The 14,538-nt window shown below is 36.5% G+C and overlaps 1 protein-coding gene across 1 annotated transcript in view; it reads right to left on the bottom strand.

The window, feature by feature from the left end:
• The window catches only part of LOC113094170 (proteoglycan 4-like), a gene marked incomplete at its 5' end in the record, with an annotated part of 40,986 nt that extends 28,335 nt beyond the window's left edge, over positions 1-12,651 (bottom strand). The window contains 2 exons of the mRNA XM_026259880.1: positions 11,333-11,423; positions 12,529-12,651. Coding sequence (XP_026115665.1) covers positions 11,333-11,423; positions 12,529-12,651 — 214 coding nt within the window. The remainder of the gene's footprint in view (positions 1-11,332; positions 11,424-12,528) is intronic.
• Between the last annotated feature and the right edge of the window lie 1,887 nt (positions 12,652-14,538).

Genomic DNA, 14,538 nt, shown 5'->3' with positions numbered 1-14,538 from the left:
CCACTTTCATCATCACGGAAATTCGTCCCCCGCACTTTTTCGGGAAAGTGTGTTCGTATAGAGGTTTTCAAGAGCTGGTGTGAATAAATATAGATTTAAACTCAAAGAAACAGGATAGTCTGCAAATGATCTGTTTTTTTCTGACCCAGAAGGCGGAATCAACATCACGGAAGCGGAGCGATAAACTCTCCTGCAATGTATGTGCGCGTTTCATTCAAATACTCGAAGCCGGAGGGCGCTCTTGCGCAGAAAGCGTCCACCTATCGCTGTATGAAAACAATTATTTTCGGTTTTGTTTTTTTAAAGTCCAACAAAATCTCCAGTAGGTGATAAATAAAGTATATTAACAATGCAGTGCTAATTGACATAGCATTTATTTCAGTATAGAAACTATTCTGCATTATTATGTGATAAAAAAAGTGTTTGTAGTATATAAACAAATCATTATTTGTTATTGTCCAGCAGTTATATATTTCTAAGCCAATTAAAAGCTAGAGATTAGAGAAAAGAAGTTCTTTGAGAACTTCTTTCAGAAGTTTTTGAACAGTCAGCTTGTTAATGTTTTTTTAGGAAGTCTCTTCTGTTCACCATGCCTGCATTTATTTGATCGAAGTAGCCTACTGCAAGTCAGTGAAATTTTTTAATATTTTTTCTAGCCTATTTAAAATAGCTGTTTTCTATTTTAATATATTTCAAAACGTAATTTGAGATTTCAAAGCTGATTTTTTTTCATCATTAGCCTACTCCAGTCACACAATCCTTCAGAAAAATTCTGATATACTGATTTGCTGCTAAAAAAAAAAAAAAAACTGAGTAGAATTTTTTTCAGGTTTCTTTGATGAATAGTTCAGGAGAGCAACATTTACCTGATATAGAAATTTCTGTAATCATGTACAAATCATTGTAAAATGATGTCTTTATCATCACTTTTGATCAATTTAAAGAATCCTTGCTAAATAAAAGTATTAATTTCTATAATTTATTTTAAAAAAAATCACATAAATGCTGATCTGTGGATTCTTCTAGTTATCCAAGAACGCTGAAAAAAAATTACTCATGTTTTAAATATTGATAATCAACAAATCATCATATTATAATGATTTCTGATTAATGTGACACTGAAGACTGGAGGAATAATGCTGAAAATTCCCCTTTGATCAGAGGAATAAATTACCTTTAAAATTCAAATAGAAAACAGTTTTTTTTTTTTCAGTATTAATATTTCAAAATATTACTGTTTTTGTTGTACTTTGGATCAAATAAATTCAGGCTTGGTGAGCAGAAGAGATTTCTTTCAAAACATTAAAAATCTTACTTTAAAAAAAACTGTTGACTGGTAGGCTATATAGATTACAGAAATGTTATATTAATATTCGAATATTCGTTTATTTAAATTAAGTTTAATGAGACAGACGTTATTTTTCAGCAACATTTATTGTTTCTGTCATTTTGAACAAGCTTATTACACACAATATGCTTGAACATTACACATCGTGTTTTGTAGCTGAAAACCTTTAACAATGCGTGCAAACAAACAAAAGTACAGATTAAAAGCAAAAAAAAAAAAAAGTGAACAAAGAAAAACCGTAAAGCAGCCTGCAGCAATTAGGCTATTGTAGAACATAGCCTACACTTAACTTTGAAACTTTTAAACTGTCAGCAAATCTTTTTTGCTTTTTTTTTTTCTATTGTTTAACATGTTCTTGTTAAGAAATACGGGCATGTAAACATGATCGGGAGAAAGTTGACTCCTTAGTCTGTTAACAATAGACCATGGAGAAAACGCGCTCTGACGGCACAGACGTTGGCAGGACTCACAATGGGGTTGCTTAGCGAATAAGTTTTGTGAAGCGCTTCATGTTTTCGTTTCACCACTGAATGGGATCCTCAGCTGGTGGAATACATGGCTCCAGCAAGAACTGTTCCCACTCGGCTGGACTCTCTGTAATCATTGCTGGAGAACTGGCTCAGCCTTTTCCGAATGAGTGGGCATTGCATCTTCATCGTTGGTGACAGCGGCTGCATCCGCACCACTCGCATCAAGGATAATGTTCTGATAATTTTTAGATTTTTTTTTTCTTCTCTCATGTTTTCATCGAGAAACCTGAGATGTTTGTGCCGAGGGTCTAGGGCAGACGCGAGTGTAGCGGTGTTTATTTGTTGCTTGAGAGATGCTGCAACAATGTTCTTGAATTCGGTCACTCTCTGTGATTCTCCACGGCATATTTGAAGTACTGTAGAAGACCGCAGTTCTTTGGGTCCGTTCACATATCGCGTCTTCTACGCGCTCAAGTTCGTAATTTCCAATGTAGGCACGCAGTATGGCCGTTTTTTCCAGGCGCATCCGCACCGCATCGAGTTAAAAACATCTCAACTTTTCAGAATGCCGCAAGCGCACCGCGGGTCATGTCACAAGAACTAAACATTCAGCTTCATCCTTTCCCGTAACAATGTTGAAAGCTCAGCCAAGGTGAAGGAACAGCTGAGCTGTATATGGATAGCCATTTTTAAATAAATTTAGTAGCAGAGCTACTGAAAGCGTTTTTTTTTTTTTTGTGCTGCAAATCCATTTATCCTTTGCTGAAATGTCCGTTTCTGCTTAGCAACGGCAGACGACTCAAGAGCGCTTCTACCCGAGCGCTTAGGAAAGGAGAAGTTTTTAGGCCCAATATGTGAACAGTCCCTAATTCATTCATTATTTTTTTTGCTTGCATACATCTTCAAATATGCCGTGGAGAATCACAGAAAGTGACCAAATTAGGTTTTATTGTGAACCTTTTTTTTTTTTTTTTTGCAAATTCGAATATCATTTTTATTTATCGAATAATTAGAGCAGAACGAATATTCGAATGTTTCACTATCCGTGCACACCCCTAGAATCAAGATGTGATGGTGACGGTTGTTCAGAAGTTTCTGAGTTTGAGTTGTCAATCATCTGCACTGTAACCCTTTGCTTTAAATTTACAGCGAATTTCTTACCGAATTGTACTGTATTTCCATAATACAGTATAAGGCTGTATAATTTACAGAACAGCTGTAAATATACAGCACATTTCTGTTTTCCTCCCGATAAATTTGTAATACAGTATCAGACTGTAAATGCATTGCATTGCGGGATTGATTTTAATTTCGCGCTCAAATTCAGATGAGACGTGACGCCAACTGATGTGCCAACTGTGTGAGTTTTTGTGAGTTTGCAATTAATCTTTAAGCTTTTTGGTTCGTTGTGAGCTTCGTTTCGTGTAAGCATTTGTCTGCGTCTTTCAAATATGAGTTGCCTGTGACGCAGCAGAAACGGTTAACGTCTCATGAACTTCATGAAGATGGGAGGAAGAATCGGTCATGCATCTGTGAGCAAAAGTGGATTTTAGAACTTGAGAAGACTTCAACTGACTGACATGGTAAGCCAATCAATTTGTATTTATTTATTGCATTCGGTTTAAGTTGCACAAGTTAGTTTGATTTTGCGAACGTGGTTTTGTAACGCGAAAAAAACGCACTCCTTCGATCTTTACCAAGTTAACTACCGTTAACTTAACTTCGAAATTTCACACAAGCAGCATACCATTTCATTTGCATGACCTACTACCATGTCATTTGGATGATCTGCTTTTTTTTTTTTTTTTCAGTGCATTAGTGTCTAGTCCACGTGCAAAAATGCCATGGTGTCAGTTATGCGAGTGTACTTTTTAATCGTTGTCAGCATTTTGCCAGCACATGAAAATCCATAGTCATGTTCCAAATTCCGTTTTCAAATTTGGTATCAGTCAAATGTTTCAGTACAGAATGGTAAATGGACTGCATTTATATAGCGCTTTCAACAGACCACATGGCCATCCAAAGCGCTTTACAATTTGCCTCACATTCACCCATTCACACACCGACGGCGGTGTCTGCCATACAAGGCGCCATCCAGCTCGTCGGGAGCAGCTGGGGTTAGGTGTCTTGCTCAAGGACACCTCGACACTTGGTCAGGTGGAGCCGAGGATCGAACCACCAACCTTCCGGTTTGTAGACAACCTACATGAACCACTGAGCCACTGCCGCCCGAAATTCAGAATTCAGAATTCAGAATCAGGTGCCGCATGGTGAGGCCGAACACTCACATCCACAGTCTGAATTCTTTGATTGTGGTGATTGAAGAGAGCAGTTGGAGAATGCACTTTTGCCAGATAATGCGGATGAATCTCTCTCTTTTTTTTTTTTTTTTTAAACATGCATTTAGTTTTGCAGAAGAATGATGAGGGAATTGTGTTTTGGAACATTCAGTTAATTATTGTACATGACAATAGCAATGTGTATTTTGTCACAAAGAAAAGTCAGTCTTTTTGTCTTGTAGACCAGGGAGTTCATTGCTTGAAACCACAAGATCTAGGCTACCTATGCATAAATCAAGACAGTCTACTGGATTACTATCCTCTGCCTGAATATTAATTGTGTGGCTTGTCAGTAATTGTTCTCTCATCATTCCTTCCCAATTTTAGAATAATGTCTGGAATGAAAGAAGTCTTGAAAGATGCTATATTGTTGGTGTTGCCAAGCCTATCTCCAGATGTAACCAACCAGCTTGTTGAGAAGCTCATGGACCAAGGTGTCGAATGCTTGGATGATTTGGTTTACGTAAAAGATTACATTTTGGAGTTCCAATGCAGAAAACTTCTTTGTTCATGGAAAAATCAAGGTAAAGATTAAGTTGATGTAAAAGAAGTTTAAGTAAACCATTTTCAGAAAACAACACATAATTTTTACTTGTCCAGTTTATTATTCTTGATGTAATAACTTGTAGTTATTTTTCTGGAAACTAGACAAAATAGTAACTAAGAAAAGGATTTTTTTGCAGTGGGGTGTTGTTTCAATATCGTATGTTTTTTTCAGGAAGTGTGGTGATGGTATGAGAAATATAAAACAGATTTTAATTGGCAACATATGTATGGTAGAATCAACTGTGTTCAGCAAAATTGTGTGGTTAGTCCAGCTAACTAACTCTAACACTACTTTCATTTAACCAGGGAAAATTAGTCATTAGCATATTTGACATGTTTTAGACTGAATTGTCACTAACCTTTGTCTTGACAGTATTTGTTAAGGACTTCATTTTTCTTTTCATAAACTTTTTGTACAGCTGACTACTGGGAATAACAATATGGATCTGGTTTAACACACTGCAAAACATGCTTTACTTGTTTCCAGTCTGAAAAAAAACTTAATTTGGAATTATTCACTTGGAAAACAAGACATTATATCTTATCTAATTTTACGTATCTAGTAAATACATCTTGATTTAGGATTTTTTTTAGACTGGAAACCAGACAAAAAGAAAAATATAGCTGCAAGCAGCAATCACGGGGCCAAGCATTCCAGCGGCAACATCAGGAGCTAAGCATATGTAGCATCAGACCAAATGCAACAATGAATAATGAAATTAATAATTGCATGATTGTAATTGAAATGGCTGAAAATCGTTAATAAAAGTTCCACAGCGAGGAGCTAAGCATGGCATGGAGCATCAGACCAAATGCAACGAGTAAGAAAAGCAATTATTGGAAGAGTGTAATTGAAACAGCCAGTGAAACTCCAGTAAAATGATGCATTATCATTTTTGGAAAATAGGTGGCGCTGTAATCAAATCGCTTTGTTGTGTTCTGTGGGAGGGGACAATGTTGTGGGCAATTTCTTTCAAAATACTTACAGACCTTTAGGGCAATGAGTCGAACATGCCCACCGAGTTTCGTTCTGATCGACTTCCATTAACCTTGTCAAATAGGTGCTTAAAGTTGTTTGGCCAATGGCGGCCATGTTTTTTAAGATAAGTGAAATTCCTCATAGAGCACTTGTGCCACATTGGGCCATATCAATTTTCAAGTTGATTGGATCAACGGTTGCTTAGTTATAGCCATTTGATTTTTTTCATCCTGTAGCCCCACCAAGTGGAAGATATGTAAAAAAAATAATAATTTGACTAAAGTTTTTGTTCATGCATATGAGTTCTGAGTTTGGTGAAGATATCTCATTTTGTTCCCGAGTTATAGCCTTTTTCGTAAAATTGGTCCACGAATTTGAATGTTTTGGGTCACCTGGTTTTTTGTTCAGCCTTGATCAAACCACTGCAATAATATTCTCTGGACTCTCTAGATCAATAATTTTCAAAAATATGTTGCATTTTGTCCTTTGGTTAGCTATAAGAGGTAATTTAGGAAAGGGCCGTGGCCACATGTAACCTAAAGCCTATAAAACTGAAACAAAAACTCAAAACTTTATGAAACTTGGTTATAACATGTGAAAGATGACCCACCAAGCATGCAAAGTTTCATTAAGATCAGAAAATAGCTGGTGCTATAACAGTTAAAATGGCCTAAAAAACAAAAGATTTCTGTTGTGAATGGCATTAAACTGCAAAAAAAAAAAAAAAGGGGTAATATAATCACACATGCATTAGATCTGTATTTTTTCTAAACAATCATGCAAAATTTAACAGAGATTAGGTAAAAAAGAACACTGTAATATTTATAAAGCTTCAAAACCCAGTGTTGAATAAAAAATTGCAATTATAACCACTAGATGTCACCGGAAGACCACTAATGAGCTCACTAAAGACTAAAACATTACAGTTTATGGGCTTGTTGAGGGATTCATCTAGAAAAAATGTATATTACTATTATTTAATATTACTGTTCAAGCATTTCAGATCACATTGAGTCAAAGTTTACCAATTTATTCATACAGATATATCTAATGTTTATAATTATGCCAGATTATGATTGCAATGAAACCTGAAAAATGACATAGAAGCCCATAAAACAGAAGACTTGCAATAGGTTTTATCACCCATCATTTATTTTAATTATCTATATATATAACAAAATGTGTGCATCTGTGTGTGGGTTTAAGCATGCTTATTGAGTATTAATATAGTAGTTTAAACATTTCATGTTTGTGTGTGTCTGTAATTCTGTTCTATTCTTTTACTGTCAGCCATATCTAGGTTATTTAAAATCAGTGCAGTACTATTATCTAGACTGTGAAATTATACATAAATTGCGTATGCTTCTTTGGAATGTAATTAAGACAACATATAACAGTTATAAAGGTTAAAGAGACAGTGTTGTATGATAAATTGCATTTACGACCACTAGATGTCACTGGAAGACCACTAATGGGCTTTGCAGAGATATAGCCTCAGACTCATTTTGTGAAGATGCCTGACATCTGAAGCAGCGCTGTACAAAAACGGTTTCGTCTATTGACACGAAATCCATAACTTTTTGTCAGCACGGTCTGAAGATGATCTGATTCAATTTTGGTGAAAATCAGACAGACGGTTGAGGATGAGTTTAAAAAAAAAGGTTTTCAACATGAATCAAAATGGCGGACAGGAAGTTTTGCTTAATATGACATAATTGGTATGTATGTTGTCGGCATGTCCCAAGGAACATTTTGAGACATGTTTCATGATAATAGGCTAATGCAATCAAAAGTTATTAGCATTATTGGAAATGTAATAATTAGCGGTTATTGATTGGTTTATTACTCTTGACCAATAGGTGGCGCTGTGACCAAAATGATGTGGCGTGGTCAATGTGATGTGACAATGTCACATATTAAGTTTTGTGTAAATATCTCCAACCTTTGCAGAGATACAGCCTCAGATGCAGTTTGGCATCTTTCCAGCAAATTCGTTGGTACGCTAATTGAAAACGGTTACGTGTATCGACACAAATTCCATAACTTTTTGCCAGCATGGTCTGAAGATGATCCAAATCAAATTTGGTGAAAATCTGAGCAACGGTCTAGGAGGAGTTCGAAAAAGTAGGTTTTCAACATGAACCAAAATGGCGGACAGGAAATTTTGCCAAAATTGACAAATGGGGTATTTGTTACAATAGGCTAATGTATGCAAAAGTTATTAGCATTTTTCGAAAAATCGTTATAACTATTGACCACAAGGTGGCGCTGCCCCCAATTTTTTTGTGTACATTCAGGGCATGGAGCCGGACATTTTTGTAATTATTTGCGAAACGATACGGAACTTCATTCTTAAGATACAGCAATTTACATCTAAATTCAAAATGGCCGACGCCCAAAATGGCCGAATTGGGAAAATTCGGTATCATTCGACTCGGAATGATGCACTGAATCTAAAGACACCACTTTTGTGATTTTTGGCAAAACCGTTCAGAAGTTATGAGCAAAAACATGCATTTTTCATATCTCCTGACCACTAGGGGGCACAGCGCCGAAACACTGCAGGTAGTCCCAGGGAATGGTTGTTATAAGACCCACCAAGATTGGTCTCAATAGGCCAAACCGTTGCGGAGATATAGCCTCACGTTCACGTTTGCGTGCTTTTCCAAGAATTCGTTCATGAGCTATTCGGAAACGGTTTGAGAAATCAACTTGAATTCCATAGCTTTTTGCCAGCATGGTCTGAAGATTATCTGATTAAATTTTCGTGACAATCGGTGCAACGGCCTAGGACGAGTTCGAAAAAGTAGGTTTTACGAACAATTGACGATAGCGAAAAAACTAAACCTTGCGATTTTGAATTTCGGTGTCCATTCGACTCGGCATGAGCCAAGGAATCACAGGAAAAAAGAATTTTCATTTTGTGGCTTACGGTTCAAGAGTTATTAGCATCAAGTTTTTGAAAGTTTAGACAATTGGTGGCGCTAGAGAGTTTGAGTTAGAGACTTCAAATTTGCTACGGTTAATGTTCAGACAGTCCTCTATTAGTGTGCCAAATTATACAACTTTCCCGCAATCGGTTCTATGGGCTACCATAGACTTGGGGTGGAAGAAGAGGAAGAATAATAACGCCAACAAACACAATAGGTGCCTTCGCACCTTCGGTGCTTGGCCCCTAATTATAACGCCAACGAAAACAATAGGTGCCTACGCACCTTCGGTGCTTGGCCCCTAATAAAGCCAACAAACACAATAGGTGCCTTCGCACCTTCGGTGCTTGGCCCCTAATAATAACGCCAACGAAAACAATAGGTGCCTACGCACCTTCGGTGCTTGGCCCCTAATAATAACGCCAACAAACACAATAGGTGCCTTCGCACCTTCGGTGCTTGGCCCCTAATAATAACGCCAACAAACACAATAGGTGCCTTCGCACCTTCGGTGCTTGGCCCCTAATAATAACGCCAACAAACACAATAGGTGCCTTCGCACCTTCGGTGCTTGGCCCCTAATAACGCCAACGATTACAATAGGTGCCTACGCACCTTCGGTGCTTGGCCCCTAATATTTTCAAACATTCTAACAACACGATGTGCTAAAGGATGCTATTGATATTGATACTATGAAACAGGAAGTTTTTGTAACTCATGCATACAATTCCCAATATGACCCAAACTTCAAATGTTTTATAAGAGTCCTGGCCTGAACAGAACTAAAGGCCAATATTCAATTCTAAGTATAGCGCCGCCTGCTGGCAACAGGAATGACTTATTTCATACTAACTTAAACGAGATGTCTGATCTGCCTGCAACTTTGCATGTTTGGTAAGAGTCCTGGCCTAAAGACATTTACATGGCGATATTCAGTTATAATCGTAACGCCACCTGATGGCAGCAGGAAATGTGGGACAAATATTTACTATTTTATAAGCATATGGCCCAGCGTTCACTGTTCCTCCTATGGGAACCGGGTGGTGGTGAGCCCGGGTGTGAGGGCCCGTTCATCGCTGCTTGCAGCTTTAATTATTATTAGGGCCCGAGCACTGCAGTGCGAGGACCTATTGGAATTGCTCCGTTTATTATTAGGGCCCGAGCACTGCAGTGCGAGGACCTATTGGAATTGCTCCGTTTATTATTAGGGCCCGAGCACCGATGATGCGAGGACCCTCTTGGAATAAAATATATATATATATATATATATATACTACCTGTTTTATATATTTAATACTTGGTCAGTTTGATTTGTTTGGTTAACTTTGGACACATTTTTTATTTTAATACCGTGCAGTGCACTAAATTAAGATTCGAGAGATGGTTCAAGTCAGTGCTCAATAAATGATGAAAAGTTTAGAAATGTTGTGCATCCACTTATTATTAGTGTGACATTTTAGCATGCAAATCAAGGGGAAAACTCCAAGATATCGGCCCTAAAAATTGGCAGCACATATCGGCCATCGACTGACCCTGACCTCTAAACATCGGCATCGGCTATAGAAAAACCCATATCGGTCGATCTCTAATTAGTATATCAAATAATAACATATTAGGATACAATTTGAATTGTATTTTATATTACGAGTATTTGGCCCTTACAGTGACTGCAGAGAAAAATTCTGGCCCTTTGACAAATATAGTTGATGACCCCTGCTGTATGGGCACGACGGAACAGAACACAGAAAGCAAAGTATATGGAACCCCAGCCTTCAGCCACTCACTGAATAAAGCAGATGCAGAGAGAGATGTGTGTGTGTGCACTGCAAGAAAAGAGATATTGCGCTTGTGTGACAGTATCGGTGAGTTTCAGAACTAGGTTTGGGTAAAGGCGCTTTTTGATTTTTTTTTTTTTTTTTTTTTTTCAACCAAGGGTCAAACAGAAAATGTGAGCTACGTTAATCGCATGTTAATAAAATGAACGCTGTTAAAATGAATTTTGCATTATCTTTCTAACATAATATTGTAGCACAGTTTGTGCTGAAAAAAATGCAATGTTGGTCAATAGTATGTTATAAGTAGCTGAAAAAGCACAAATGTCAGGGCATGTCAAAACATCTCAAGGGCCCCAAAATCACCTTAGACCCCAGAGGCTTAAGGAGAGGAGGGAACCTTGCAATTGATGAAATCACATCACAGACTAGCTGCAGTTAACCAAAATCGATTGTAGCGATGGTGAACTTTAATCCATGCAAACATTCGGCATAAATGTGTGATATTCATTCATTCAAACTGCTCTAAAACCATGTTCCTGTTGCATGCGCAATAACATTTGGTATTTATAATTTGAAATGTTAAATCTCACATTTATTTATTTGAATCACAGTGTTTTGAAGTTCAGTAATCACAAATTCAATTTGGTGTATTAACATTTTTCTTAGTTAGACCTCTTAAAATAACTGAGACTTTTGATATGCCATTTTTAGATTTTTTATGGCCTTAAATTTGATCAAACCAAATTTGATACTTTTTAAAGATCTGCAGAAACCCTGAGTAAGAACTTTGCTTCAGAATAAATCACTGAAATGATCGAAGAGTCTGTCTTCAGTTTAAAAACAGCATCATTAAATCACAAGTTAAAAACAAATTACTAATTAAATGTTAAACAATACTGGATAAGCATATTCAAAAAACTACAAAAAATTAGAGAGAAAACTTACATCGAGTTTGTGAACGATCGCCAGATGACGATCCAGCCTTTTGCAGGGCAAATCACAAATTTGACACACCAGGTCCTCATTACCTTTGAACCTGAAACAAAATATTTGCAGCAAATTCCATACATATATCAAAATATAGATAACTGTCAAGTACAATGATAACATTTACATGGACATCAAAAATCTAATTATTCACCTTATTCTGAATAAGGGAAATAATTATTGAGGTGTTTACATGAAAATAATCCTTTCATTTTCCCGTTTTATATGTTACAGTATATGAATCGATTAATCGCATGTCTTTATCAGATACCGTTACCTTAATTTCGGATCATGTGTGGATTGTGTATGTGGCATAATTGTGTATGTGACAAAAATCTTGAATCTTGATTCTATCAAAATGGTTATTTTGCCGAAATTGCGGTGTCTCTTTCAGTCCCTTCCACTAGATATACCTGACCAACAATTTCAAGAATGGGACAAGTATATTTCTGGGTTCATTTGGCAGGGACGAAGGCCAAGAGTTAGAAACCAGAATTAACAATTGACAAAAATCAAGGGTGGGGTCGCTCTCCAATACCGCCGCTCAATTGTGACCATTAATATCTGGTGCAACCCAAATTATTGTGCTAGATCAAAGCTATGCTGATGATACCCAGATTTACCTAGCCTTATCTCCAAATGACCACAGCCCCATTGACTCCCTCTGCCAATGCATTGATGAAATTAATAGTTGGATGTGCCAGAACTTTCTTCAGTTAAACAAGGAAAAAACTGAAGTCATTGCATTTGGAAACAAAGATGAATTGCTTAACGTCGAGCCCTGCAAATGGCAGGTGAGAAACTTGTATTGTCATTTCGTAGTTGGTGTCTAGGAACCAGGAACTAGGAGTACTTCACTTGAGATTTACAGGAAGATCGTCAAGAGTTAAAAAAGTATACACAGGTAGATGCACACTGGGTCTAGAATAGATACAGTTCAGGGTAGTGAATGGTTGGCCAATGATAGATTGAGGTGAGAGTGTTTATGTAGCATACTTGACTGGTGAGTGCAGGTGTGGGTGATCAATAATCAGATGACAGGGATCTGTTAATTGTTATCTTAATTTTACAGTGTTTTAAATATAACTTAATTAAATCTGAACAGTCACATTCCTAGAAAATAAACATACAGACAGACTGATTAGAGTGATTACCTCCCCGAGCTGTATGCAAGCAGGAGCCTCAGTTCCTCCCTGTTTTTGACCAGGTGGGTCACTTTGAGGTGCTGACTTAGATTTTTATAATCTAAGTTGCACAGGGGGCAACTTGAAAACATCCTGCAAAAACAAGCACAAAATATTTTATGTTAGAAAATGTTAATTTTAAAAGACAATAACAACATTATATTTCACTCTTTTCTGAGCATTTTGAAATTAAATATGCTTAAGTAGTAAGTAAAAATTGGAACTGAAACCAGATATTAAACAAGCCCTGGGGCTTAATTATGAAAGACCACTCTATTGATTAGCTTGGACATTACCAGTATCTATATACTGCTTTTGGCACTGTAAAATTTAACACAAAACACATACTTTTTTACTATGGAGGACCAAATTACTCAAATACATAAATTCAATAAAACTAAAATTAAATGTACAAGTTTATGCTGAAATAATTATTAGCTTAATAAATAAATAAATGTATCTGTTTATTGTGTAAATAGCAGACACTTGGATGGAATAATTAAAGAAATGTTTATGTATTGAAATGGATTAAGAAAAAAAAAATACTATGTTTTTAATCAAAAACGCAGCTCTAGCTCTAGTACTTCTCTATCTAATGTGGCAGACAGGCCAATGCCTTTGCAATACATCTTGAAATAGTAGATGATTTACATTAGTGTTGTCACGGTACTAACATTTCAGTATTCTGTACCGATACCAGTAAAAATCCACGGTTCTTGGTACCAATTTCGGTACCAAAGCAAAACACAAAAATATGTTAATAAAAAAATGTTTTTATAACTAAAAATAAAACCAATGCCATTCTTTATACTTATTTACAATTGTGTTTGAAGGTGCCCTAGAATGTGTTGAAATAATATTTTAAATTGGTCTCCTATATCTACATAGAGGGTATTGTGGCTTATTTAAAACGTCCAGATGGTTTTACAGGTCCATTTTCAACCCTAGAAATTGGCCCTAGAATTAAATGGTCTGTTTATACTTTAATTGGAAGGGTCATGAATAGTAATGAGTTCTGCTCTGATTGGCTGTTTCACTGCTGACTCATCACAGTAGCTCAGAGCAACAGCAAACAGGTCTCTGACATCCAGCGTGACAATTCAGAGATTTGGCTTTCAACTGTACATGTTTGAGCCTGTTTCAGATGATGATGCTGATTTTTGAGGAACAACCAGTTGTTCTTCAACCTAAACGTTACCTAGCATATAGCATTAACTTTACAAACGTCAGCAGTCACAATTTTAGGGCATGGTAAAAACATGTAAATTATTATGTCACCATATAACTATACAATGATTTTGATGTTTTTCACATTGAATCAAGAACAAAAAACAGTGAACTGTCTAGCGCGTGAATGTATTGTTTGGATAAGTTTTTACAGTAAGTTATCAAATAAATTTTGCCAACAAAAGTACATTATAGAAGCCACTCAATATAGTCAATGTCATGTTTATTACTCCGCTGCTTTACTGTGTTTAGGATTTAGCCTAATAATAACAAAAACTTCTAAGGTCAATCTTTTTTTACAGGTTTACTTGTGGAAATTGTGCACACATTGCCCTCGAGAGAGAAAATATTTTTCTTTTGCAGGGCACAAGAAGAATGAGAAAAGTGCCCAATACAATAGCATGCATGACAGACCATCCTGGCATTGAACCTGTGTTTCTCAATATATACTGTATTCTTTGCTAAATGAATGTATATAGAGCCGACCATGGGCGTGTTAAAGTCAGAGGGATGGAAAGGTAAGGCCAGTTACATTTTGTGTAAATAATTGGGCTCTGTTACATCCATATTACATCATGAGTTTAATGCATTACACAGCCATACCGTATGATTATGTTAGAATCATGATTATGATTATGTATGTTAGAAAAGAAGAAACATGCGATAATGACATAGTTATTCATGTGACACTTTTGTGTCTCAGCAGCATACATACACAACCCATAATGACCCACGAACAAAATAAATACCAAA

This window comes from Carassius auratus, unplaced genomic scaffold, assembly GCF_003368295.1.
Source record: "Carassius auratus strain Wakin unplaced genomic scaffold, ASM336829v1 scaf_tig00215268, whole genome shotgun sequence".
NCBI classification, from domain to species: Eukaryota; Metazoa; Chordata; class Actinopteri; order Cypriniformes; family Cyprinidae; genus Carassius; species Carassius auratus.
The sequence above is the reverse complement of the archived record's forward strand: the minus strand, read 5'-3'. Positions and strand labels throughout refer to the sequence as shown.